This window comes from Nyctibius grandis, chromosome 9 (genome assembly GCF_013368605.1).
Source record: "Nyctibius grandis isolate bNycGra1 chromosome 9, bNycGra1.pri, whole genome shotgun sequence".
Lineage (NCBI taxonomy): Eukaryota > Metazoa > Chordata > Aves > Nyctibiiformes > Nyctibiidae > Nyctibius > Nyctibius grandis.
This window is the reverse complement of record NC_090666.1, coordinates 43,709,608-43,734,112: the sequence shown is the minus strand read 5'-3', so window position 1 is coordinate 43,734,112 and position 24,505 is coordinate 43,709,608. Positions and strand designations below refer to the sequence as shown.

The following is a 24,505-nucleotide window of genomic DNA, read 5'->3' as shown; positions in this document are numbered from 1 at the left end:
ATATAGAAATGACATTGTCGCTTCTGAAATAAATGTTGCAAATTAATGCCTAGAATGTAAAACTGTATAAACAAATTGCTTTTGTGGTAAGTGTTTTTTATAGTCCTTGGTTTTGTCAAAGTTTTAATCTTGAGGCTTGTAAGTATTTACTGATTTCTGGAGTTTTTAAGGACTTTGAATGCTAAGTGAGAGTAGCAAAATTGAAATGGATATGTAAAAACAAAGTGGTGATTTGCAGTTTGTGTAATGTGCAGCAATTTCAGGTGCTGAGGGAGAATGTGATGGTAATAGTTAAAGTGATGCAGATGTTTAGATAAGTACAAGGATGTGAACAATCGTAGAGTACAGTTGCCAGTTCTGACACTAACAGAGTACCCGTGGTGTTACACAGTCTACATTGCAAGTTCTCAGCTTTTGGAAGTCAATGTTAGGATGGTCAGTACATCTTAATTTTAGTGTCTTATATACGTGTAATTAAGAAGCAGTCTCTAATGTCATTATTATCAGTAATTCTTTAAACATGATGCCAGCCTCGTGTAGGCTTCCTGCTTCGTATTATTAGCGTTACAGGCCAGAAGCTGATTTCTTCCTCAGTGTTCAGACTGCGCAGTGCGGTGGGGTCCAGGCACTGGCTAAACTCTGGTTTTTAGGGAGAGTAATATGCCAGATGTAATTAAAAAAACCCCCACAAACTATTTTTCAAGGTTATTGAAGAACATAAAGGCAAAAATATGGAGGAAAAGTGCGGGGGGGAGAGAAAGTACTTTAATAGGCATAACTCAAGTACTTCCGTGTTTTAAAATTCTGTCTCATTTAGTGTTTGTTATAAGGACTGTACAGACCGGTGGCCTGGGAGCACGCGGGACGCCCGCAGCCCCGGCAGCACGTCCCCAGCCAGCACCTTTCCAGGTTAACACCATTGCCAGGAATATGAAAGGAAGGAAGAGGGTTCACTGTCCTTCCCCGCTAGGCAGGCTTTGTAGAAGGCTTCAGGCAAAAGGCTTCAGGCAAAAGGCTTCAGGCTATAGGCTTGATTGAAGTCCAGGATGATTGTGATGAGAAATACATACATTGGCTGAGTTTCTCAGTAACGGTGTTTTCACAGTAGTCTTCTGAGAAACAGAGCAGTGCTTCATCTCTTTTATTCTTCCTATCACAGGGTAATATCCTTCTTCATTATGTGGGTGTGTTGATTGCATAACCACAGTTCTTGAGACTTGTTTTCCTTTATAAACGTGCTTTTTGTCTGGTAGACTTAATAGTGGAAGTTCTATCCAAACTTGGAAAAGGAAATGTCATTTGACTTCTTTTTGTGAGCTCAGTGATTTTTTTTTTTTCTTTCTCCTTTTTGCCCCAGTTTACATGTGTACTGTGCTATGACAGGGAAATAAGTATAACTTTGAAGAGTGGAGTGGCTTAACCCCGTGTGGAACGGTATCTGAACTGCTCCTAATAAGAGACATGTCGTCTTGGTTTGCAGTTCTGCCTCAGTGTGAGTGTTCTGCTCTTGGGATGCTCTAGCTCAGGGGACAGTCCTGTATTGCAAAATACACCTTGCGTGTATTTGATGGTAATAGATGTTTTTTTCCTCAAAAAACAAATACTCGATTGTAGAAAGGCAGAGGAATTCAAGAGGTACTGTTACAGACATACCAGTTCTCTGTAATAGGATTGGCCAGCATTATCTTGTTTCTTACTTGATTTTATTCATAAGTAAAGGGGTTTTTTTTGGTGTCTTCTTGTAAACTCAGTAGTGTCTCATCCTTTAAAGTATCAACGTATTGCACAAGACAGATGAATACAAAATTATGCATCTGACTTCCACTGTAAGATGTCAGTTACTCAGCTAGTGTTTTCCAACCTGGCACACTCTATAAATCTTATGTCTGAGAACAAATCTTTCTAAAGTGAATTAAATACTGTAATGCATTCTCCAAATGCAGTAAGTCAAGGTGTTTCTTAATTCACTTTTTCTGTAGTTCGAAGAAAAGATATTCCTGCCAGGAAGAGAGTGTCTTGAAGAGAGCTCCCCTTTTCTTGTCTGGCCAGGCCCTGCCCGTCCATGCAATATCATTTCTGTTTGGATTGGTGGTGGGTGGGGAGAGTTAGTTTTAAGAGACGTTTGGAAGATATTTTTATTTCCTGACAAAATATAACTGCTTTTTTTTTTTTCCAAACACACACGTTTTGTCTCTCACATATGTATTTTTTAACATAGGATCTTCTTTCAAGAGTTTCTTTCCCTTGAGAGGGATTTGAAAGGTGGTTCCTTAATTATGCTTTGTGGGTTTTTTAAAGTTATTGACTAATAAATGTGTTACAAAATGTCGTTGTAGCTACTGCAACAGCTATTATAAAAGAAGACCCTGACACTTTTAAGGAATTCCTCCATGCAAATCTGCACACTGTTTCTGGGCTCCTCTTTAAGCACAGAAACCTGTGACGAGCAGTGCACTGGATATTGGCCTCTTAGATGGCTGTCCAGGCTGAGCAGTGCCTTATAAAAAAATACAGTCAGTTTAGTCTTGCAGAGTTTCAAGGATCGGCAGCAAAGGATTACATAAGAGTTGCATAAATATTCTAAGTAATTGCTGCTATAGTAAAGAACTTGAAAAATTGAAAGTTGTAGGGACTGTATCAACTCATTTGAAGTTCATTTTCCTGGAAAACAAAAATCGATAACCATTTAAGATGAAAGTTTAAAACAGCAACAAAACCAAAAAGAGTATTAGATTGTTTTTAAAATAAGAAATATTTATTTCTTGCTCAACCACTTGAATTTATGAAACAAGCAGCACAGAGTAGCCCTGTGCTGGTTGTGAAACAACCAGTTTAATGGGGATGTTACAGAAAAAAATAGACTGCTTTTTCTGATCCAGTGTCAAACTCCAGAGTAGAAACCTCTTAGAGTGGGTTTAGAGTTACTATAGAGTAGCTAGAGGTTCCTGTGTGAAATAGGTCATTCCGTGGGGAACTGCTTCAGAGGTTTTTGTGGTGGAGGCCTTGGAGTATTCCAGACTGAGATTGCAGAGGTGACTTAAAGCGATTGTGCTTTTTCGTAATTCTGGTGTAGGAAGACTGCTGAGGTACTAATGAACGTTAAAAGAGTGACCTGTGAATACTGATCATGTTTATAAGACTAGCAGTATCATTTTGGAGTGATCACTGTCACGTAGCTTTCTATTAAGTATTTATTTTCAGAATGTGTTTAAATAAAACTGCACTGGGATCTTTACCAGAACGGCTTTAATGGCTTAAGACCAGAATTGCTGCAGGAAACTCATGTCACTTAAGAAGTTCCTAAGTGTTGTGTTTTCTTCTTACTCCCAGATTTAGTAAATCTGCTCTAGATTATGCACAGCAACATGCTTACAGAAATATTTAAATATATTGTTAGAGCAACTGAAGTTTGTTTTTATTTCCTTTGTGGTGCAGAATGGTGGCGAACAGCAGACACGCACTCTCGTCCTGGGGCAGCTTTTTTCCCACCGCTCTTGGGAATTCCACCACTGTTTGCGCCTGCTGCACAGAATCATGATTCTGTTTCCTTCCACTCAAGAGCTACAGGAAAAAACAGTCGGAGCAGTACAGAAAAAGGTAATGGCTAAAGCTGTAGAGGGAATAATCATGCTCAACTTTGGCACATGCAGAAAGATGTGGAATTCGAGCTTTACCTCTCATTGTTCTTCCCATTCCTAAACAGTTCTATAAAACTTGATTCCGTTAGCTAAGCGTGAGACACACAAGTATGGGCTTTCAGTCACGAAATACTCTTTCTACTAATAGTTTTCTCTTTCTTTTTCCTTAGATAGTTTGTCTGGGACTGAGTAGTAGGGAAAAGTTTTCTTGTAAAGTTTGCGGTTTGATTTAGGAGGCCTTGTACTTCTGCGAGTCAATACCGTTCCTCTGTGTATAAGAACCAGGCATCAGGTAGTTGTGTGTTGGAGGGGGCGTGGAGGGAGGGATGGCTGCGGCTGCAGGACCTCAATGAAATTAGCCCAGTGACATTAGAACGTTTTCTTGCATGTCAAACCAGTATTTTATGTAGTGGTATTGCAGGCCTTTTGGAGATGTAAGATGCATTTGTTTGATGTCTTATTGGCATCACGGAGATGTGGTGGGACAGCTCCTGTGACTGGAGTGTTGGAATGGAAGGATACAGGCTCCTAGAGCTATGGCATAACTTTTAAGTTGTCTGTTGTGGAGTCGGGACTTGGACTTGATAATCCTTATGGATCCCTTCCAGCGCAGGTTATTCTCTTCTGTGATTCTGTGATGTACAAGGAAACCTTTTTTTTTTAGTAGTTGTGGTATGTTTTAGGACCTGATGTGTGTTTCAGAATCAATCTGATAATAGTCCTGGGATTGCAGAGTAGCAGGTTTGTGTGCTTAGGGATATTTTCTTAGAAAGCAACAGTTGTCTTCACAGATACGTGAGCAAGCTTGAATGTGGATGTTATTTCAAAAAGCATTCCCACAACTTCCCCCCACCTCATTTTACGCATTGCAAAACTCATAAAATAGCTTCGGCTTCATGTCGTTTTCTTTGGAGCTGATTGGTACTTCAAAATTGTGAACAAATTATTCTGTGAGATATTTACTGGAATGTATATCTTTGTGCCTTCTTTCTTAAAAATCTTATTTTGCTGCCCCTGACTAAACTCAAGGATAGTTTGAGCTTAAAAATGGACTATTTCAGATTTTTTTTTTTTTTTTTTTTTTACTTACAGCATTAAACGTGTTTGACCTTTAAATCATGAGTGCTCTGCATGTTTTAATTAAAAAAACTCTGTAAGGAAATCAAAGTGACTCTTGGATGGCAGATTTTTAGTATATGTTGGGAGTAACCTGCAAGTAGTTACTAACGTGTTTGTGGAAGCTCGGTTAGTGTGAGTGGAACACCTCACAGAAAGTATCTGCTGCTTCAGATTTTTTAACTGTCACTTTGTAAATCTGTCATCCCAAGGTATAAATGGATCACTGAATGGGAACAGTACCACTGCCGCATCTGGAGTCAGCACGTCTGTACTATCCACTAGCATTGCAGCATCTGCAGGACAAGTGAAAGCTGTAACCTCAGGAGCAGGAGGCCGCAAGTACAACCAGGAGCAAAGCAAAGTTCAGCTTTTGGACACCAGAGCTGACAAAATCAAAGATAAGGTAAATATACAGAAAAAAACCCTTAAGGTTCTGGCAAAAAATTGACGTGGTAAGTGTTCTGATTGTGCACACAGCAGCATTTTTAAGTGTCCTCTCCCAGTACAAAATGTTCTGGGTTTTTCTTATTATTTCTTAGGGCATTATCTGTACCCTTGTCTCTGTGGGGTTTTTTTTTGTCTTGGGGTTTTTTGTGGGGTTGGTGTTTTGTTTGTTTGTTTTTTTGACACGTTTATGAACCAAAAGTTACCATTAGCACTAATTCCACTAGTTAATACCTGTATGCAATAACATTTTTATTTAATTCATATAAACATAAAACCAAAGCATTTTCAACAGCAATATTTGATATTATTATATTACAATGTAAATATTTGTGTTATAATTATAAATTACATCTGATTATAAATCATATCTGTTTAATTACGTTTTCATGTAACTTAAAGTATAAAAAATTTCAGAAGCAAAATGAAATTTCTAGACATTAGAAGAAAAGTGCTTTTTGGGGAGTAATTTCCTATTTATCAGAAGAAAGAAGTATTATTAATGGCTGTGGTTCAGCAAAAAACTTAGACAGCCATCTAATATGAAAGGCATGAGTAGTCTCAGCGAGTTAGTAACCTTCCTTCTGTACTGATCCAAGCGCTCCTTAAGAACTTTGTTGCTCTTGGAATCAAAACTGCGTAGTCAAAACATGGGAAATGGTGTACTGGCAAATGGATTGCTGTCAGAATAGAAGCTAAGGGAGTCATTCCCTGGCTAGGCTAAAATGCTTTTATTTCTTGATAGTTATTTTTATTTTTGTTTTGCGAGTGAGTTAGGCCTGTTGCTTTCTTTCTCTTTCTGTTACTGCAATACATTCAGCTCCCAAATCTGAGTGTGCTTAGGTGAGAGGTTGGCAGTTTCAAAGACAGCTGGTGTTTGCATGTATCTGCATAGAAATATCTGTTAGCACTGAAATGGTTAATTATATTTGTGTAGTGATACAGTATTTAATATATTGACAATACGCAAATTATTAACGTATTAAAGAACATTTTCCCTCAAAATATTCTTCGTTTGTTCGATGACCGACAACTCTTGAAGGTATTAAGGTAGTTAAAGGTATTTGGGAAGTAAAACCCCATCAGCTAAGTAAGCCCACTGACATACTCTTATTTGTCCAGACTGTTAGATGCATCTCTTAAGACGCTGATGTTACGAATACATATTTCATCAGCATCGTGAATAAACTGGGTATTTCTGACTTTGGTGTTACTGCAGTGTATTGGGTGTTTCCCTTTCCACGTACAGAGATCATAAATGGAGAACCATGAAGGGGAAAAACTAGAATAGAATCCTCGGGATGTGAATCCAGGAGGCATTGTTACTTTTACTGCTTCAGATCATGGTCTTGTCCTTCATTTTATGATCTTAACCTTCACGAAGAAGTATTCTGCATCTGTGCCAGATACTAGACAGGAAGATACTTAAATGTGATGTAAAGGACACCAGCAATGAAACATATAGGACCTACCATAGACTGGCACAGTTATTTAGATCTGTTATTTTTTAAGTGTCTGCATACATTCAGATCGTTGTCCCTCATCTGAGTATCAACTGATGCCTTTCTGAATTGAGCAGTGAAACAACAAATCCAAATAAATACTTATATTCGTAAGATTTCCCAAGAGTGAAGCAGTGCGTGTGACCGTATGCCGAAGGTATGATGATATGAAGCATTACTGTGTTCATTACAGGAATCGATAGGGAGAACCTAGTTTAAAAAAAAGATCCAGATACCAGCGATTGACAAATAGATGAGACTGAATCCTCCTACAGCTTCCACGTTTCAGAGCTATTTCACAAAGTAAATGGAATCCCATTGTTGTGGTTTAACCCCGGTGGGCAGCTCAGCCCCATGCAGCCGCTCGCTCACTCTTCCCCAGTGGGATGGGGGAGAGAATCGAAGGGTAAAAGTGTGAAAACTCGTGGGCTGAGACAAAAGCAGTTTAACAGAGAAAGCAAGAGCTGCACGCACAGGCAAAGCAAAACAAGGAATTAATTCACTCCTTCCCATCGGTGTTCAGCCATCTCCAGGAAAGCGGGGACGCATCACGTGTAACGGTGGCTGGAGAAGACAAATGCCTCAACTCTGAACGTCCCCCCTTCCTCCTTCTTCCCCAGCTTTTATTGCTGAGCACGATGCCGTATGGTCTGGGATAACCCTTGGGCCAGCCGGGGTCAGCTGTCCTGGCTGTGTACCCCCCAGCTCCTCGTGCACCCCCAGCCTGCTGGCTGGCGGGGCAGGGTGGGGAGCAGAACAGCCCCTGACGCTGTGCAAGCGCTGCCCAGCGGTAACTAACACATCCCTGGGTTATATCAGCTGTCCAAAACACAGCACCGTAGGAGCTACTGTGAAAAAATTAACTCTATCCCATCCAAACCCAGCACACCCACTTACAAGTTTGTTCTCCCCCTAATTTAAGTTTATTTCTTCTTCATAAGACAAGGATCTTTGACACAAAATTGCTCGTTCTTGATAACCTCTTGTTTTATAATACACCTATCATAAAAAATAGATTTGAAAAGTGAACTTTTGGGGAAAGTTTTGTTAAGAAAGCGTGTATTCTTAAAGCACTGCTTCTCTGATGCTCCTGTCTGCATTGTTATCTAGAATTGCTGCAGCTTTTTTGCCCCCCCGTCACCTAGTTTTGCTACCCACCTGTCTGCCTTTTGGCTTGTTTTAACCTTCCAGTCCCCGCAGTGGCTCCGCGTGCCCTGTTCAGATGCTACATAACTTTGCTGCTGCTGCCTGACACCTGTAATCTTGTTTCACGTTTCTCTGCCTTCCGACATCATTCTGCGAACTCTAATGATTAACTACCCTTTAATGCAGTAATATGTACTTTCATGTCTCTCTCACATAGCCACCATCGCAACACTCGAGTCCACGTGTGCCTCCTTCAGATGCGTTTGTACAATACACACGTTCGTTTTCGTTAGCTCCCCCAAAAGCTGTCTGTCCTCCTCCACTGCACTTCAAAATCTGGCCCTGCAGTGTCGTTTTGGAGGTCCTTTGATTTTTACCTTCTTTTTCTACATTCTTCTGTGTTGCTTCTTTTACTTTCCCCTTCTGGTCTGCAAATTTGTTCTTTCCAAGAATTTAAATATAATATAGTTGTCAGACTGTTTCAGCAGATTTTGGTCCATTTTTCAGAAGCAATTCCCAGAAGCAATTTGATGATCATATTCTTTTCAGTCCCTAAAACCTTACATTGCTGAACAGTGCATGCTGTGAAATTACAGGTTAAGTAATGTAGTTAAGTGAATATTTCACTGAAACATATTGAGGAATCTAATATGTATTGTTCTTTTTGTGTTAGTTTCCAGTAAAGCTTTTGGCTTTAATTTTTTTTGGAAGCAGTACATTCTGTGGAGATTTGCTAGACCTGAATTCCAGGCTGATTTCCTAGGCCTAAATTTGTTACATTGCTTTGAAATAGTTCTGCCAACTGTTCTGCCGTTGGTGTGGTCAGAAAAATACTTCAGCGGAACCTTGTGACCAGTTTTTTGTTTTCATCATCTTGTGAAGCACTCTTTAGTCTTCTGCAGAGACAATCAGTTGTGTTCAAGGATTGCAGGTCACTTTACTCCAAAGTATTACTGTTTTTGTTTTAAAGATTATGCGTAGTAGTAAGATGATATAACACATAAAAGCTGAGCCATTAATAGAGCATTCATCTTTCTGGTAGAAGCCCAGAAAAAAAGCAGTGGAAAGCTCTAGTAACAGCGACAGTGATTCGGGCTCCTCTTCAGACACCTCCAGCGAAGGCATAAGCAGTAGTGACTCCGATGATCTAGAGGAGGATGAAGAGGAGGAGGACCAGAGTGCTGAAGAGAGTGAAGACGATGAGTCTGATTCTGAAAACGAAGCACATCACAAAGACAAGAACAAGGTATGACACCTCACTCTGCTGCTCACTGTCACTGAAAGCTGCTTGTGAAAAATTGACCTGGTCACGTTTGTACCAGCGAGCAGTTACTACCTACACGTTAATGAACGCTAACAATACTCTTTCTGGTTTTGCTTCAGGGTTTTCTGGGGTTTTTTGCTTCCTTTGTGTGCGTGCATGTGTGTATGTTGTTGTTCTTTACGGGCTGGGAGTTTTAGCATTTGGTAGACTGTGATTTTTGTTATAAAGCGGGAAATGTAGAAGAACTAAGTGCTGTGTGCTGCTAGTGTATTGGAAGTATGTCTTTCTGTGGATACTGCTTTGCAGTTGCTTTTTTCCTAGTACCATGGTTACTTTTCCTGGTAGCCAACAGAAGAACAAGATTGCAATCTTGGGTATCCTGTTAGGTTTACAGTCAAAAATACATTTAATAGTACTCCTTCTCTCGTAAGCATTGTCTTCACATGCTGAAACTATCTGGGGGGGGGGAAACCCCTTAAACAAGGAATATACGACAAGACTGATTTTAAAATTATTATTGTTCATCCTCTGCCAGGAATAGTATAATTGTTTCATGGGGACTGATGATGTGCTTTTTTTTTAAACGGATCTTTAACTGATCTAATCTGAACAGTCAAAAACACGTATTTTGCAGGTGCTAATGCATAGTGGCGTGACAGATATGAAAACCGATGGGCAAAAACCACGTGAAAAGTCCCAAGAAAGAAGAACACACCAGCAGATACCTCTTGTGTCTGATTCCCAGACTCACTCATCATTCCAGTCCCAGCAGAAGCAGCCTCAGGTTTTGTCACAGCAGCTTCCGTTTATTTTCCAAAGCTCTCAGGCAAAGGAGGAATCTGTGAACAAACACACAAGTGTAATACAGTCTACGGGATTGGTTCCCAATGTGAAACCTTTGTCTTTGGTACATCAAGCCAAAAAGGAAAACTATTTAAAACTCGTAGCTCCTTCCCCTGATCTACTCAAAGCAGGGAATAAAAATACCTCTGAAGAGTCTCTCTCTTTGACCAGTGATGTAAGATCAAAACGGGTGAGTGAAAAATCACTGTTTTTTTTGATTTTTCTTTTTTTGTAACCTATGTTGCCTGCTTAACAAGAGGCAACATTGTGCTATCAAGCTCTTTTAAGTGTAATGTTTTAAAATTTTATATATATATTTATTTTCATATCATGTTTTTTTGATGTGTTTTTTGAGTTGATACAGATTTCTGAATGATACTTTGTAAATACAAATAAGCCAGTCATTTACGTGGAATGGTTAAATAAATTGTAATTATGAAAACATACATCTTTGCCATTGGAAGAAGCTTCTGCTGTCAAATTTAGGTTATGAGTCTTTAGCTGATGATATGTCACCCATTTAGTGGTTTGATTTCTTTAAAACTTTTGCTGGAAACATGCACTGTGTGAATATTTATTTTATAGGTTTTCATAATTTTGTATTCAGTTTTAGATGTTAGTAACTTCAAGAATGTATTGTATTTGACTTAATATTGAAAAATTGATTTAAAATGTACCATCTTTATCCATTCTATGATTTTTTTCCATCAAAGATGATGTATTTTCTTTTTCCTTGGAAGAGTCTTGAGACTAAAGACAGTGTAAGCTTTACATGAATTTCGGAGCCACTTCTGATTAAGTTTTACCTGAAGACTTTCAAGTACTGCTTTTTCAGAGTTAAAAAAGGGGCATATCACAGTAATTCTGAGTAATACCTTTTTTCCCATGGTTTTTTTTTTTTTGATAAAATTTTTCTATGCCAAGAGCCTTCTCTTGGTTTTCTGCTAGTATTGTAGCCATTAGTGTGTTGTATTTACCTTGTGCTTTAAAATGAACAAATTACAAAGCTAGTTTTACATTCACTAATGAGATTTTATATGCTGAAAGGAGTAAAAAGTGGGGTTTTTCCTAGGCCAGTACATAAGAGTGGTCTCTTTTTAAAAATCGCTTTTCTCAAGATGCTTAATATCTTTATGAAAATCACTGTCTAGAGCGATGTAGCAAGTGAAAAAGCTTCCCTACATAATTTAGATCAGCTTCATCTTGAGTTCAATTTGTCTCTTCCTACTTGATTTACAGTGAAAATCATGAGGGACTTAGATAACTTGTAGTTACTCGTCTCTTCTGTTGTAGCGAGCACCTACTTTTGACCCACTAAAAATAGCTTAGCAGATGTTTAAGGTTTCATCGAGCTCACTTGCCTGAATACTAAAAAAAAAAATAAAAATTCCACATTTTATTCCTCTGTCTTCTTATTTCTTTAGGAACAATATAAACAGACATTCCCAGCACCACAGATAAAGAAACAGGAATCGTCTAAGAACCTGAAGAAGGTTATTGCAGCTTTGTCAAGCCCCAAACCAACATCTAGTTCACCAGCTCATCAAAAACTCACCTCTTTGGAAAACAACCATTCTAATCCATTCCTGACAAATGCACTTTTAGGTAATCACCAACCCAATGGAGTTATTCAGAGCGTCATCCAGGAGGCTCCTCTGGCACTTACTACGAAACTGAAGTCCCAGGCCAAGATCAATGAAAGTGTAGCCGTTTCTAGCAGTGCCCCCTTTTCTTTGCCAGTAAACTTGAGTGCATGTGGGAAAAAACCAGCTGGTAACCGGACACCTGCTATGCCCTCTACCTCTCCTGTGTTACCTGGTTCAGGAAAGGATAAACCAGTCAGCAATAATGCAGTAAAAACACAACACCACCTTCATTCTGCAAAACTGGGGGTGGAGCAGTTCAGACGGGTAGACTCAGATGCCCCCAGCAGTAAGGACTCTGACGACTCAAATGATGATGACGACGACGATGAAGATGAAGATGAGGACGATGAAGATGATGATTCTGATGATAGCCAATCAGGTGGTCTAACCTTTTTAATAGGAAAAGCAGAAATGTTATTTTTTGAGTGTTGAAAACGTGCATTTCCCACCATATTTTAAAATAAGGGTAGGAAATTTTGGGGCAGCATGGCCCGTCCTACAGATACCCTGGAAGGTAGCACATGTCTCGCAGTCCCCCATTGTGTCATATCCGAGATCGTGTTTGGGGTATTCTGATGCTTGGTCGTATGGCAAGTATACTTTCAGCTGTCCTGGTAAGGTGGCTCCACAGCCTTCTGGCAAGGCTGTCGGAGACCTACCTTCCAGATCAATCACCCGGCCTGCAGCTCACGTGATGCTTATGTGGCAAGGTGCCCGGGAGGGGCATGGAGAGAACAGGCTGGTTGGTGGTTAATTATTGTGGCAGGCAGAGCCCATGTGCAGAACAGGCTTCCCCGACCAGAGGGGAACTGAACAAAGGCCTTCAGATTGTCGAGAGTGGCAAGAAAAGCGGCTTGCTAGGCTTCATTCAGGAGCACAGAGTCCATGAGCAAGGTTAAAGTGCCAGGACAGTTGTAAGGGCTGCAGTGTTCATAGGCAGCGTTCAGACTGCTATTTTAGAGGCTTGTGAGCAATTCAGAAAGGCCAGGCCTGTTCTAAAGAGCAGTTTGTATTCCCAGTCACTCCTTTCTCCCCTGTGTGCCAATATCCCTTGGGTCCAGCTCCACCTTCGTCATTCTCTTTCCCCCTCTCACCCACACACCCTATACTAATCCTTTTTCTTCCCTCACAGCTGTAGCCTGTCTTCAGTTCCTTATCCTGTCTACACTCTAACTCTTCCTTTGACCAGATCTCCACACTTCCACTTCTGACACCTTTCAGCCTGTACCCAGCTCCACCGTTTGCTTCCTCCTCATGCTAGATTTCACAGCCTGGGACGTGCCCTCCCTGTGTAACGTTCAGCCACTGCCTGGCTCACGGGGGATGTCTTTGCTGTAGCTCATTCTCACGTAAACAGTCTCTTAAAATACTGCAGCTTCTATCTCTCATCTCCTCATGGAAAAACAAAGAACTCCATCCAAAAGAACAGTGCTTTATCATGTAGAATTACTTTACGCTGTCATATTTGTAGTCATTTTAAAGTTTAGGTAGTTAATTATAACCTCCTATTTAGACTCAAGAGATGTTATAAAAAAATTGAAGTCAGAAAAGCTTCTTACTTAGTGAGACAAAAGACTTTGCAAGTGTTAGAACTTAAATGTGTTTGCTGTTAGTTATCAAGTCATAACGTGCCTTTTGCCACACTTCTTTCAAAACAGAGTCTGACAGTAATTCTGAGTCAGATACAGAAGGGTCTGAGGATGAAGATGATGAGGATGATAAAGATCAAGATGAATCGGATACAGACACTGAAGGAGAGAAAACTCCACTGAAGCTAAATAAAACTTCATCCTCTGTGAAGAGCTCTTCCATTGGTGTCGCAGCTCATTCCACCCCACTTAATCTCCAAGTAGCCAAGACCCCAAGCTCTGCGCCAGCTGCCTTATGTCCGGAGTCCCAGCCTGCAGTTTTTCTTGGGACAGCACCGTCTACTCTTACACCAAGTACGCACTGTGGTATCTGAATGTCTTTTGTTATAGTACAACGTGACATCGAAGTGGCGTGTGTTGTAAACATAGTTATAAGAGTAGTTCAGACGCTGATATCAGGTGGTATCTCGACATAAGAAAGAAATTCTTTACAGTAAGAACAATCATTCGGTGGAACAGCGTTCCCGCGGATGTAGTAGAGTCCCTGTCCCTGGAGGCTGTCGGGATGCGGTTGGGCAGGGTGCCCGGTAATCTCATCCAGGCTCCCTGTCCCACGGACGGCTGGGCCAGGTGATCTGAGGTCCGTTCTGACCTGGGCTATGCTGTGATTCTGCGATCTTGTCACGGGTGTTTGCAGCAGACGTGAAAATCAGTCAGCAGAATCGCAGGTTCTCAAGACCTCAATGTTACACTTGGTCCAGGACATTTTAGCTTGTACGATTATTTGAGAGAAGGTGGGATGAGATAGCCGGAGTTGATATTTATTGCATTAAAACTCTTGATTATTTAGTCTTTGTTACTTACCATTTTACTCTAAACTAGTTACTCTATTTCTAATTTCTATGCATTATAGTTTGCGTTCTGAATCTTCTATTTCTGCCCCTTGCTCAGCAAATTTAATAACTGTATTTAGTTAAAATATAACTTTATTAATTATTCTTTCAAAATTCTCAGTAGAATTAATGGATTACCTGCAAGGAATTCTTTTTAAAAGGTTCATGAAAAGTACATTTAGCGATTGCCTGATGTTATATAGTGTTTATAATCCTTCATTTGGTGACTAATTTGTAAGATTTAGTAATTACTACTGCTGCAGGAAAGAACGCATTTTTGAAAGTCATGCTTCTTGATTTGCATGGTAATAATCAAATTAAGTTGCATATTTACTACTTTGAATTAGAAACTTCATATTTAATTAACGTGTAAGTAAGTAGATTTTAAATGGGGACATCCGCTCATAAATTGGTTTTTATATTTGGACTCAGTGGAGTAGGAATTCATTCCATGTCATCAAGGGCATTAACTTTGAAGCGGTATAATGTGATCTGCTTCATATTTTTCCCAGAAACAGGCCTATTAATCTCACAGTTTGTAAAAGATTTCCCATGCATTAAGAGCAATCCAAATTGTTAAAATACAAAGTTAATTTTTTTGCTCAGGATTCTGTGTTGATTTATGATGCCTTGAAAAGGCTGATAGCAGGTTTTTGTCTGTTTATGGAGGTGGGAGGTAGAGTAAATTAATTTTGTGTCCTCGTTTTAGGTGTAGTACTTTTTCCTAATAGGAATCACCGTAATACAATTGAAATATTTTTATGTCCGTTTTACCTAAAGCTGGTCAGTCACTGAAGAGGTCTGGGGTCTCTTCTCTGTACCTGTTTTTCACTGGACAACTCGGTTTTTCGATTCACTTGTGTTTGGACAAGCGATCTGCCTCCCTCCCTCCACTGTGGCTGTTAGAAGGAACGTAATAGTCAGTCACGTTAGTTTAAGGCTGCGGACGTGTGTCCAAGGAGTTTGCTGTCCAAGCACGGGCACCTTTCTCTGAGGACTCTGAGCAGGCGCTTCCAGGTCGCGCAGGCGTCTCGGTTGGAAGCCTGTGCCCCTGCACCGTGTGATGCTCCTGGCCGGGAGAGGTTGGAGCACGTTTCGGGGCTTCGGTCTGATGACGATGATGATCTTGCATCTGTTTCCACAGGGAGGAGATACGTCACGTTCTTTACACAAGGTCCAAACGACCTTTTTGAGAAGAGTTTGTGTGTAGAGTTAATGTCCTACAGCTCTCTGAGGCCTGAGACAAGCATCAGCCTTGGGCGCTCTGTAAAACCCCACGTTTGGCAATTTTCTCTGTCATGTTACTGATTCAGTCTCTTGACTAGCAGCAAACACGACATCTGTTTGAACTCTGAAAAGCTGGAATAATCCTGAAAATGTTCTGCATTTGGCGGTTGGCCACGGTCTATACACAGTGCTCTTGGAAGGCTGAGCCTATTATAATGTATGGATTTTTAAAGTAACGAGTGTTTGCATTTTCACCTTCTGTACTGAAAACAAGTGCGCAGGGAATTATTTTAGCAATATCTGAGAGAGCCAAGCAAAGCTGGCGGTTCAGTGTGGCGTAATTAGGTTTTCTTCTGTTTACAATTTTAGAGAAAGAAGGTAAAGGGAACTTGGAGGACAATGTATTTCAAAAGGAGAATAGTTACATTAATTTTCTTTGTACTTGAGATATGTAATGGCTAGAATGTAAAAATGATTTATCTTTTGGTTTGGGGATTCAGGGATAAAAAGTGTGTTTTAGGAACATGTTTTCATTTTGTAAATTCTCTTAGGTGTTAATCAGAAATTCTGTTTTAGGTATTGCAAAAAGACGAAGAGTGATCGATGAACGGGAGCTGCGTGTTCCTCTCGAGTACGGGTAGGTTATGTATATGCTTGATACTCCTTAGAGGGAGATAATACCTTCAAAAGTCAGTTGCTAAAGAAGTGACAGTTCAAAAATTTTTGAGGCTGAATAATAAGGAAAGGGCTTCAACGATTCGGATTGCCAATTCATGGTGACTGTGGATCTCTTTAGAAGTGTCAGCATATTTCATGTGTTAATTTTTGTGCATTAAATTTGCTCTTTTGCAAACATGACCCGTCTCTTAGCAGTTTTAGCCACTGTAAGTTAATCGTGATCGTTAGATCTGAGCCAGTATAGATTCCAAATAACTCCCTGAAATACAGTTCTAAGCCGTTTAAAATCTGGTAATAGTAAGTAGCTCGACATAAATAAATCCATATATAGTCAGAGTTTGGACAACCTACGTAATAACAATTTCTGCTTTTGCCTGTTTGATCTGTGGTACTCTTGTCACGTTTTAGATGTGTGCCTTTTTGCTTTCATGTAAAAATCTTAAATTGAAATTAATTACTTGATTTTTAAAAAGTGTATTGTTGTATGCAACTATTTCTCACTACTCTAGCTGGCAAAGAGAAACCCGGATAAGAAACTTCGGTGGTCGTCTTCAAGGAGAAGTCACATATTTTGCACCTTGTGGAAAGAAGCTGAGGCAGTATCCTGAAGTAGTAAAGGTACGTTCCTTTTTTTAACTTCTGTGTTCTAATGCTACTAAGCATGCTTGCAATTACAAGAATGCAATTTTTTTCCCCTCCGATAAAGACACTGATTTCAAAATATCCTGTGATGTGAGGTGTAATGTATCTCGGTCTGTTACTGATTTGATCTCCTGTAAATGCATATCCCTTTGATAGAATATGCAAAACATTACACTCACAAAGTTAGCTGTACATCAAAGCTGGGTTGTAATAATTTACAAGCTGAAGTGGAAAAATATGTGATTTTTTCAGTATCTCAGCAGAAATGGAATAATGGATATCTCAAGGGACAATTTCAGCTTCAGTGCAAAAATAGGAGTGGGTGACTTCTATGAAGCCAGAGATGGACCGCAGGTATCCACTTTTTAAAAAGTAAAGTCTTTGATCCAAGGAACATTAACTTAAATTTAGGTGAAGTAATTTTTGCTACAGTCTGAAGCATTGCCTGTTTTTACCTAATTCTTTCTAGAAGTTGTGCGTATTTCTGAACAGTAGTTATATTGAGATGCTGAGAGCTTGATCCTGGGCAGCGTTGAAAGCTGCTCCTCTCAGTGGTCCTGTTAGGAGGCTGCAGGAGTTCGGCGTGCCTCGTGGTCAGCTCAGCCTGCGTTCGTCTGCTACGAAAGAACTCTGAGCTGCGTATTCTATCTTAGTCAGTGTTCAGATATTTCTGACTAAAACTCTATTGCTTCCTTTACTGTAAAAACCTAATATTTATAGTAATTTATGTGTATGCATTAAATCACACTCTTTTAATGTATTCATGTGCATAATATGTATAAAATACGTATTTAAATGCAAGTGTTTCCTGTATCGACAACACCGTCTGAGCTTCCTGAGGCGTGAGATCTTTACGGGAAGGAATGCTGAGTTACACCAGTTGTGCTTTACAGTGGTAGAACTGTTAGGCTTTGTGTAGATAAATCACACAGGGATAAGTAAAATCAGAAGTTTAAGGAAATTAATACTATGTTTGTGCCAGACTGTGATACTGTACTTTGGTCATGTTGCCATTTCTTCAGGATGTGCACGAAAGGTTTTGCACTTTTGTCAGTTAATACCTTTGCTTCTTTAAAAGATAAGTGTCCTGAATATGTTACTACAGGGATGTGGACAGACATCACGCTCTCAGCAATCTCGAATTCAGGGTCTTGTTAAGCCTTATGTCCTTGTGGCACCCTGTAGAAATACATAATGTCTACGTAGTATAAATGTGAAAGCAATAAAGACTGAGTTCACAGTAGGCAGCTACTTCTGGGTGGTGCTTCCTGATGCCTGGCTTTCAGGGTGAACATTGCTAAATGCTCTTCATGTTTGGCCTTCATAAAGCAATTACAAGTTAATGCAGTTCTGAACTTCATTATGTACCTGAATGGCTTGATTGAAATAATTCCTTATACTGTGAACATGATGTAACGTAATCTGCTCTCTTTTTACCCTGTTACCGTTTTTGTGTCTGTTGCCCATATTACTTCATTAGTCGTGTCCCCTTCTTTAGTTATCTTTCTTCTGCCTTTAATTCATGAGATGATTTGCAGATTTTGCCCTTCTTTGGTACCATCGGGAAGGGCAGGTTTCTGTAGGCAAGGTTGGCAATATGAGTGTTAAGTTGCTGTACATCTCACTGTAGTTTCTACTTGTATAGTTTGTGGTAGGTTCCATTGAGATCTGGTTAGACAAAGGAAGGGTTTCCTTCTTTAAAAAAAAACAAAAACAAAAACAAACCCAAAAAAAACCCAAAAGGACCAAGGGGAGTTGTTTCAGGTGTGCTAAAATGTATGTACACTTTATGTATGAGATTTTGAATGAGAAGATTATAACATAAACAGCTGAGCTACACTCAGGCTGATAATATGCACTTAGTAAAACAGTATGTGATACTGATACTTCATGAAGAAAATTTGCACCCTTTTTACTGAAATGTTTTTAGTTGTCCAGCTTCAAAACAATATATGGATAGTCATATCTTCATGGATGTCTGGAGGTGATTCCAGGAATTTTATTTCTACTTCTGCTGTAATTTTGATTATTCTGTATAGCCTTCCATGGTTACTCTGCCCTTTCTTCATTATATATTTGTCACCTTTTGAGACATGCAGCGTGCATTCAAAGCGATTGGATAAGTTTCACAAAGCTCAAAGGTGGAACAAGATGCAGAGAAAATTATCTGAGGGCTAAATTGGTTATATTGAAGAATTACCTATATCAAGCCAAAAATACCTGGATTACCCGCTTCCAATAGCGCCCGTGTTTCTCCTGGTACACAGGCAACCAGATACTGTGGGTTATGCAAAGCAGCGGTTAACTGCTTTAGCACAGAAGCCTGTCTGGCAGAGGTGGGCCGTGAAATAGAAGGGTTAGAGGCGTGTTTGAAGTTTGACAAACATGGAAATTCAGTGACAGGACCTGGAGGCTTTAAACTGCTGTGGTTTAGAAAGGTTAGCGTGAATGAGATTTGGGGTGATGGAGAGGGCATGGGTCCTTATGAGTTCGAGTAATATGGATAGGAACACTATCGAGTAGTAGGTGGAAGAGAGCGTTGTGGAGCGACACTGAGCTGTGCCCTACGATTGCGTCTTGCTGGCTTTGATTAACAGATAACAGCAAGAGTATCCGTCACAGAATGGCTGAGGTTGGGAGGGACCTCTGGAGGTCACCTTGTCCAACGCCCCTGCTCAGGAAGGGTCACCTAAAGCCGGTTACCCAGGACCGTGTCCAGACGGCTGTTGAGAATCTCTAAGGCGGGAGACTCCACAGCCTCCTGGGGCCAACTGCTCCAGCGCTCAGTCATCATGGCAACGGAGCGTTCCTGGTGTTCCGGGGCAACCTCCTGCCTTTCCGTTGGTGCCCACTGCTGCCGTTGGTGCCCACTGCTGCCTCTTCAGTCTCTGGGCACCTCTGAAATGAGCCGGGCTCCGTCCTCTTTGCACCCTCCCTCCAGGTATTTGTACACGTTGGTGGGATCCCCCTGAGCCTTCTCGTCTCCAGGCTGAGCAGTCCCAGCTCCCTCAGCCCTTCCCTTCGCACGGTTGTTATGTAGTTAGAGAAGATGTGGCTCTTCATGCAGCTCCATTCAGATCCATTTTAGTTGAAGATGAAATATCAGTAAGGACAAAATACAGACTTTTTAGCCTGGGTATAGCTCCCTGGAGTAATCATTAAGCCATGGTAAACATGGCATGCACTTTTTTTCCCAATAAGATTTTGCGTAAAGCTGTGAAAATAATGTATTTTTTTCTCTGAATGCTCGCCTAGGAAGGGAGCTGAATTCAGGAACAGGAAAGGAGGAAAGCCCTTACAGGACTTTTCCCCATCTCCGTAGTGTAAAGTAACTCCTGTGTGCATTAGTCTTTCTCGGGAGTGCCTGATGATGGTGCTGCCTCAGAACAGATACAGTGCGTCTGTGTAAGGCATGAAGTCTCCCTCTTTTAAGCCAATTCCGAAGCTTACTGTTGTTTACTTAAGAGAGACTTACTCTGTGAGTAAGTGTTTAGAAGCCTAAAATGTTTTACACAGATGCCACAGAAAGACCCTACAGAACAGCCAACTACAAAGTCAGCTGTCATGTGCGTTTGTAATGTAGTAGCAATTATTTGCTTCCTTTTCTAGAAACTGGAATTTAAAATGTTTGCCCTGTTCTGAGTTCTGCAATTCAATGTAGAAAGCTTTGCTGTTAACTTTTTCTCACAAATCTAAACTGAAATTAGTGAGGATGTCTGCTTCTTGCAAAGTGCCTGTGGTTTTGGTCATTAGTTTGGTTAACAGGCTTTGAGCTTGATTCTGCTTCCACACATAGTTACCTGGTGCCTTTTTGGCAAGTGTCCTGGTCACAGTACAGTGTTACAGTAGATGGTGGATGCCTGAAGGTGAGAAATTGAATTAAATTCTTATTTTGATTTGTTTCAACCATAAACCACAACATTTCACAGTGTTATTCCTGTTTTTTTCTCTAATGTTTGCGTAGTGAAGCTTAGATTTTATGGAAGCCCCTGATTCTCCTATGTTGGGGCACAGCCCCCATCTTTTTTCTTTGGAATATTGAAAATCCACAAAATATCAGATTGTACATTCCTTTAATAGAAATGTATTTTGGGTCAGATTTTAAAATATATCTGAGCACAAAATATAGATGGTCAGTTAACTCCTGCTTAACCCTTAGTGGATCTGTTCTGGACTGTTTTTGTCTTGTCCTCTCTTTAACTTGTGGAAACTTGTTGCATCCACAGTGTCCTTTGGCAGGTATTAAGCAGTGTTCTGCTCCCTGGAAACACCAGCTTCTTTTGCGTATTGAGCCTTCCACTAGCTTCCTTTGGTGGCCTCTAGTTTCTCTTTTGGGAGGCGTTAGGAAATGTAAGATACATCCATGGTGGCACTCATGATCTTGTAGGCCTCTAGCTTTCCTTTCTGCGTATTTGTTATCGTTGGTATCGTTAACCATAGCAAATACAAATACAGAGCAAGAGCAATCTCCATTGCAGGATCTAAGGTACTTCTTGGGCTGTGGCTGCTTCTCCTCCTTTTCTTTGAATTCTGTTTTGCCTTCCCCCACTTGCAGTTTATGGGATAAGGTTTCCTAAGTTGGAGGTTGGTGTAGGTGATAAGTACGGTAGCTTGTGTTGCTCACAAACTGAACCTGTGATGAATTGTAAGTCAGGTACTACCCAGTGAAATGAGAGTGTACACCTGAGTAGTACTCTTAAGGATGGAAGCGAACTAACTTCTATTTAAGTGGTAGAGGTGACTGTTTTGGATTGAGAAGTCCTCAGTGATGGTGCATTGTGCACATAGCGATATGGTCATGGTGCTGAACAGCTTGATTTTAGGAGCATGGCTAGTAACAAAGCCCTCTGGAGTGTCTGTGAACCGAGAGCGAGAGGTACTCTCAGGATGGCCTTAGCTGGGAGTGATACAGGCTTCAGAAAAGGTGTCTTTGCAGGTACTGATCACTTCCTTGGAGTCTGAGTGTTTCGTTAGCAAAATGCCATTTCTTTTGTTGAACCTTGTATTAAACATTTGTAATTACGAAGATTGAGCAGGAAGCACTAAAAGATAAATTGTCAGAATAAGCAAATGAAAAAATGTATTTTATGGTACAGAAAATTTTATTTCAGTATTTATATACATATAAATGTGTGAAAACTTTTGTAATGCAAATGTATTTTTTCTGAACAGATACTTCATGTGTTTTATATGTTACCAGCTTTCATTCTTGCTTTAGCAGACATTTTGAAAATCTTTTACAAGCCTTTTTAAGGCGAATTATGGAGTAGTCCTGACAGATACTTAGCTTACATTTTCCCCCGCATTTTTCAAAAACTTGGGAAAATGGTAAAAGATGTTACAATGTTGAAATACTCACGTGCAATCAAACAGGATCAGATAGACTGTGCTCCTGTTCTGCTCAGTGGATGCAATAAACTCTCCTTTTTATCAGTTAAAGTAAAGCTATTTCTGTGTGAGGACTAACTTGGGTATTTGTATTAACAAAGTATTTCAGTATTTGTTTTTAAGATTCCACAAAAAAACAGTAGTAATAGTGAAAGAAAGGGTTGAATGGATTGCTGCATGCTTTGTTTAGTTAGAGAATATAGGTAACGTAACTTTTGGGTTAGATGGATGGATTCTTAAAAGTGATAAACTTTTGATTGCTTCAAAATAGTGCTGAAATCAATTTTCTTGCAGTGGGTGAGGGGAGAACTAGATTGTACTAAATAAAACTTCAAGATCAAAATGATTCTGTGTTTTTTCAACTCAGTTTTGGAGATTTACAGCACCTCAGAAAGCAGTATTGGAAAATACACCACTGCGTGTGCTTGTTACGTGTGTCAGAGTTTCTGCGAACACTAACAGTTGGAAGGCAGCGACTTGTAGCCTGACACATTTTTTCATTCACGTTGAGCAGTGGATTATGTGAAAGCAGAGCAGCTATTTTTGAGTTTCCGTAATAAGGAAGAATCTATTTTGCCTTTTAAAGAGGGTTGAGCAATAAGCGATTTGGTGTGAAGTAATTAAAAATAACACAGCTGTGGCATACCTGCTAGGTAATAACCATGTATGTCACTGAATAGTCTTCAAAATCTCGCCTAGGAGTACAATTTACAGAAGTTCATAGTGACAAGCTCTCAATATACAGCATCTGTGCATCGTCAAAACCTTGTGCTACCCAAACAGTACATAACAGCTCTGGCATATTTTATATATACAACTTACTAGGGGTGGGGGGGAATCTCTTGCTGTTCCTGTTCGCAGGTGTCTTAGATTTATTTTCCCTTTTGTAATCTGTGTTTATAATACCTGTGTGTGAAATGTGTCGATTAAAAGGGTGTGCAGTGGTGTCTTCTGAAGGAAGAGGAGGTCATTCCCCGTATCAGAGCTATGGAAGGGCGTAGAGGACGACCACCAAACCCAGAGAGACAGCACTCCAGAGAGGAGTCAAGGGCGAGGCGACGCAAAGGCCGACCTCCGAATGTTGGTAGCACTGAATTTCTAGACAACCCCGACGCAAAGCTTTTAAGAAAGCTCCAGGCTCAAGGTAAGATGTGTATTAGCGTTTTCACGAACAGAGGGTATCAGTATATAGAGAATTAATGTTTTTTCTACAGAGGAGAGATGTGTTTCACGAGGATGTTAGTATACAACATTTTATTTTGGAAATTTGTCACGTGCTTTTATTGAAGCCTTTTTCAAGATCAGTAAATGTATATGTGATTCAAAGGAAGAAGTATGTGTAAATGTGTGTCTAAGAGCTTACCCTATAGTTACTTTATTTAGATTTATAAAATTTTAAAAAGCAGACATCCAGTAATCCAATCTCTGCTTTCACGTTAGTGTTCCTTCAGATTTCTCAGCTTACTCTGTCCTATCCTGGTGGTGTGTTAACATCCGACTTACCTTCTTGATCTAATACTTCTTTTGTATTTACCTCACATTCATCTAGCTCTTCTGACCTGTCTGCTCTGGACAATGCACTGAGTAGGGGAATCTGCCCAACATCTTCAGCAGCTGAGACTGGCACAAGGAATTTAGTAACCTTTTTTTCTAAGGCTCTTTTTTCTATCCTGTGCATTGTTAGGTCCCCATGGTTGCATTTCTGGCTGCCTGTTGTGATGTATGTAAAGATCTTCTACTGTCTGCTCAGGCATCCTTTGCGAGGTGCTCTTCAGATTCTTTTTTAGCCTAGCTCACTCTTTAAGTTTGGCGTGTCGTCGGCTTTCCTGTACTTATTTGAACTAGCTTTTCATTTTTTACATGCTCACGATTTTCCTATGGCAGCTTCCTTTTCTGAAGAGCCACGTGTGGACCACAGTTTTCCTTTTATAATGTGGCTCAGTGTTTACCTGGACAAGTATACATTTTTTTGAACTGCTTCTAGGTTGCTCACTTGGCGTTTGCATCCTTGAAGACTGCTTTTGTACAGCTGTTTTTAGGGTTCCACCAAATGGACTACACAGATGTCTCTTCATTCCTTGTTTTTATGCTGTGTGACTCGATACTGCCCTTTGCGTAGAAGGCTGGTCTTCTGCCTGTGCATCTCAGTCTGATATTCCTGTAATGTTGGTACCTGCCAACACCATGTGTTATTAATTATCCTTTTACTGTGTCCGTAAGATGTCCATTACATCTGGATTATCATTTGATACCAAGAATTCTAGTTTCCCTAATTTCTTTTTAGATTTCTTGGCTTGATTTAGAAGCCCTTAAGTTTTGCTCCATACAGCACTTACTAGTTGAGCTGAAATACAGGTGTTCTGATTTGGTGTCCCTTTTTTTGCAGCGTAAGTGTTTGTTTCCCATCCGTCCTTTTCAAACGCGTGCTGAACACGAGCCACATCCTCCTCATGGATTGTGTCAGTTCAGACTAAGCGGTCCTCGGC

The 24,505-nt window shown here is 40.2% G+C and overlaps 1 protein-coding gene across 10 annotated transcripts in view; it reads left to right on the top strand.

The window, feature by feature from the left end:
* BAZ2B (bromodomain adjacent to zinc finger domain 2B) overlaps positions 1-24,505 on the top strand; it is a 124,445-nt gene that overhangs the window by 65,536 nt on the left and 34,404 nt on the right. For 8 of the 10 annotated variants that reach the window (XM_068407523.1, XM_068407527.1, XM_068407524.1 and 5 more), the window contains 10 exons: positions 3,436-3,597; positions 4,967-5,160; positions 8,892-9,095; positions 9,748-10,146; positions 11,381-11,981; positions 13,261-13,545; positions 15,888-15,948; positions 16,499-16,607; positions 16,884-16,985; positions 22,953-23,163. In XM_068407523.1, the coding sequence (XP_068263624.1) occupies positions 3,436-3,597; positions 4,967-5,160; positions 8,892-9,095; positions 9,748-10,146; positions 11,381-11,981; positions 13,261-13,545; positions 15,888-15,948; positions 16,499-16,607; positions 16,884-16,985; positions 22,953-23,163 (2,328 nt within the window). The remainder of the gene's footprint in view (positions 1-3,435; positions 3,598-4,966; positions 5,161-8,891; positions 9,096-9,747; positions 10,147-11,380; positions 11,982-13,260; positions 13,546-15,887; positions 15,949-16,498; positions 16,608-16,883; positions 16,986-22,952; positions 23,164-24,505) is intronic. The other 2 variants (XM_068407528.1, XM_068407525.1) reach the window with 1 other exon arrangement.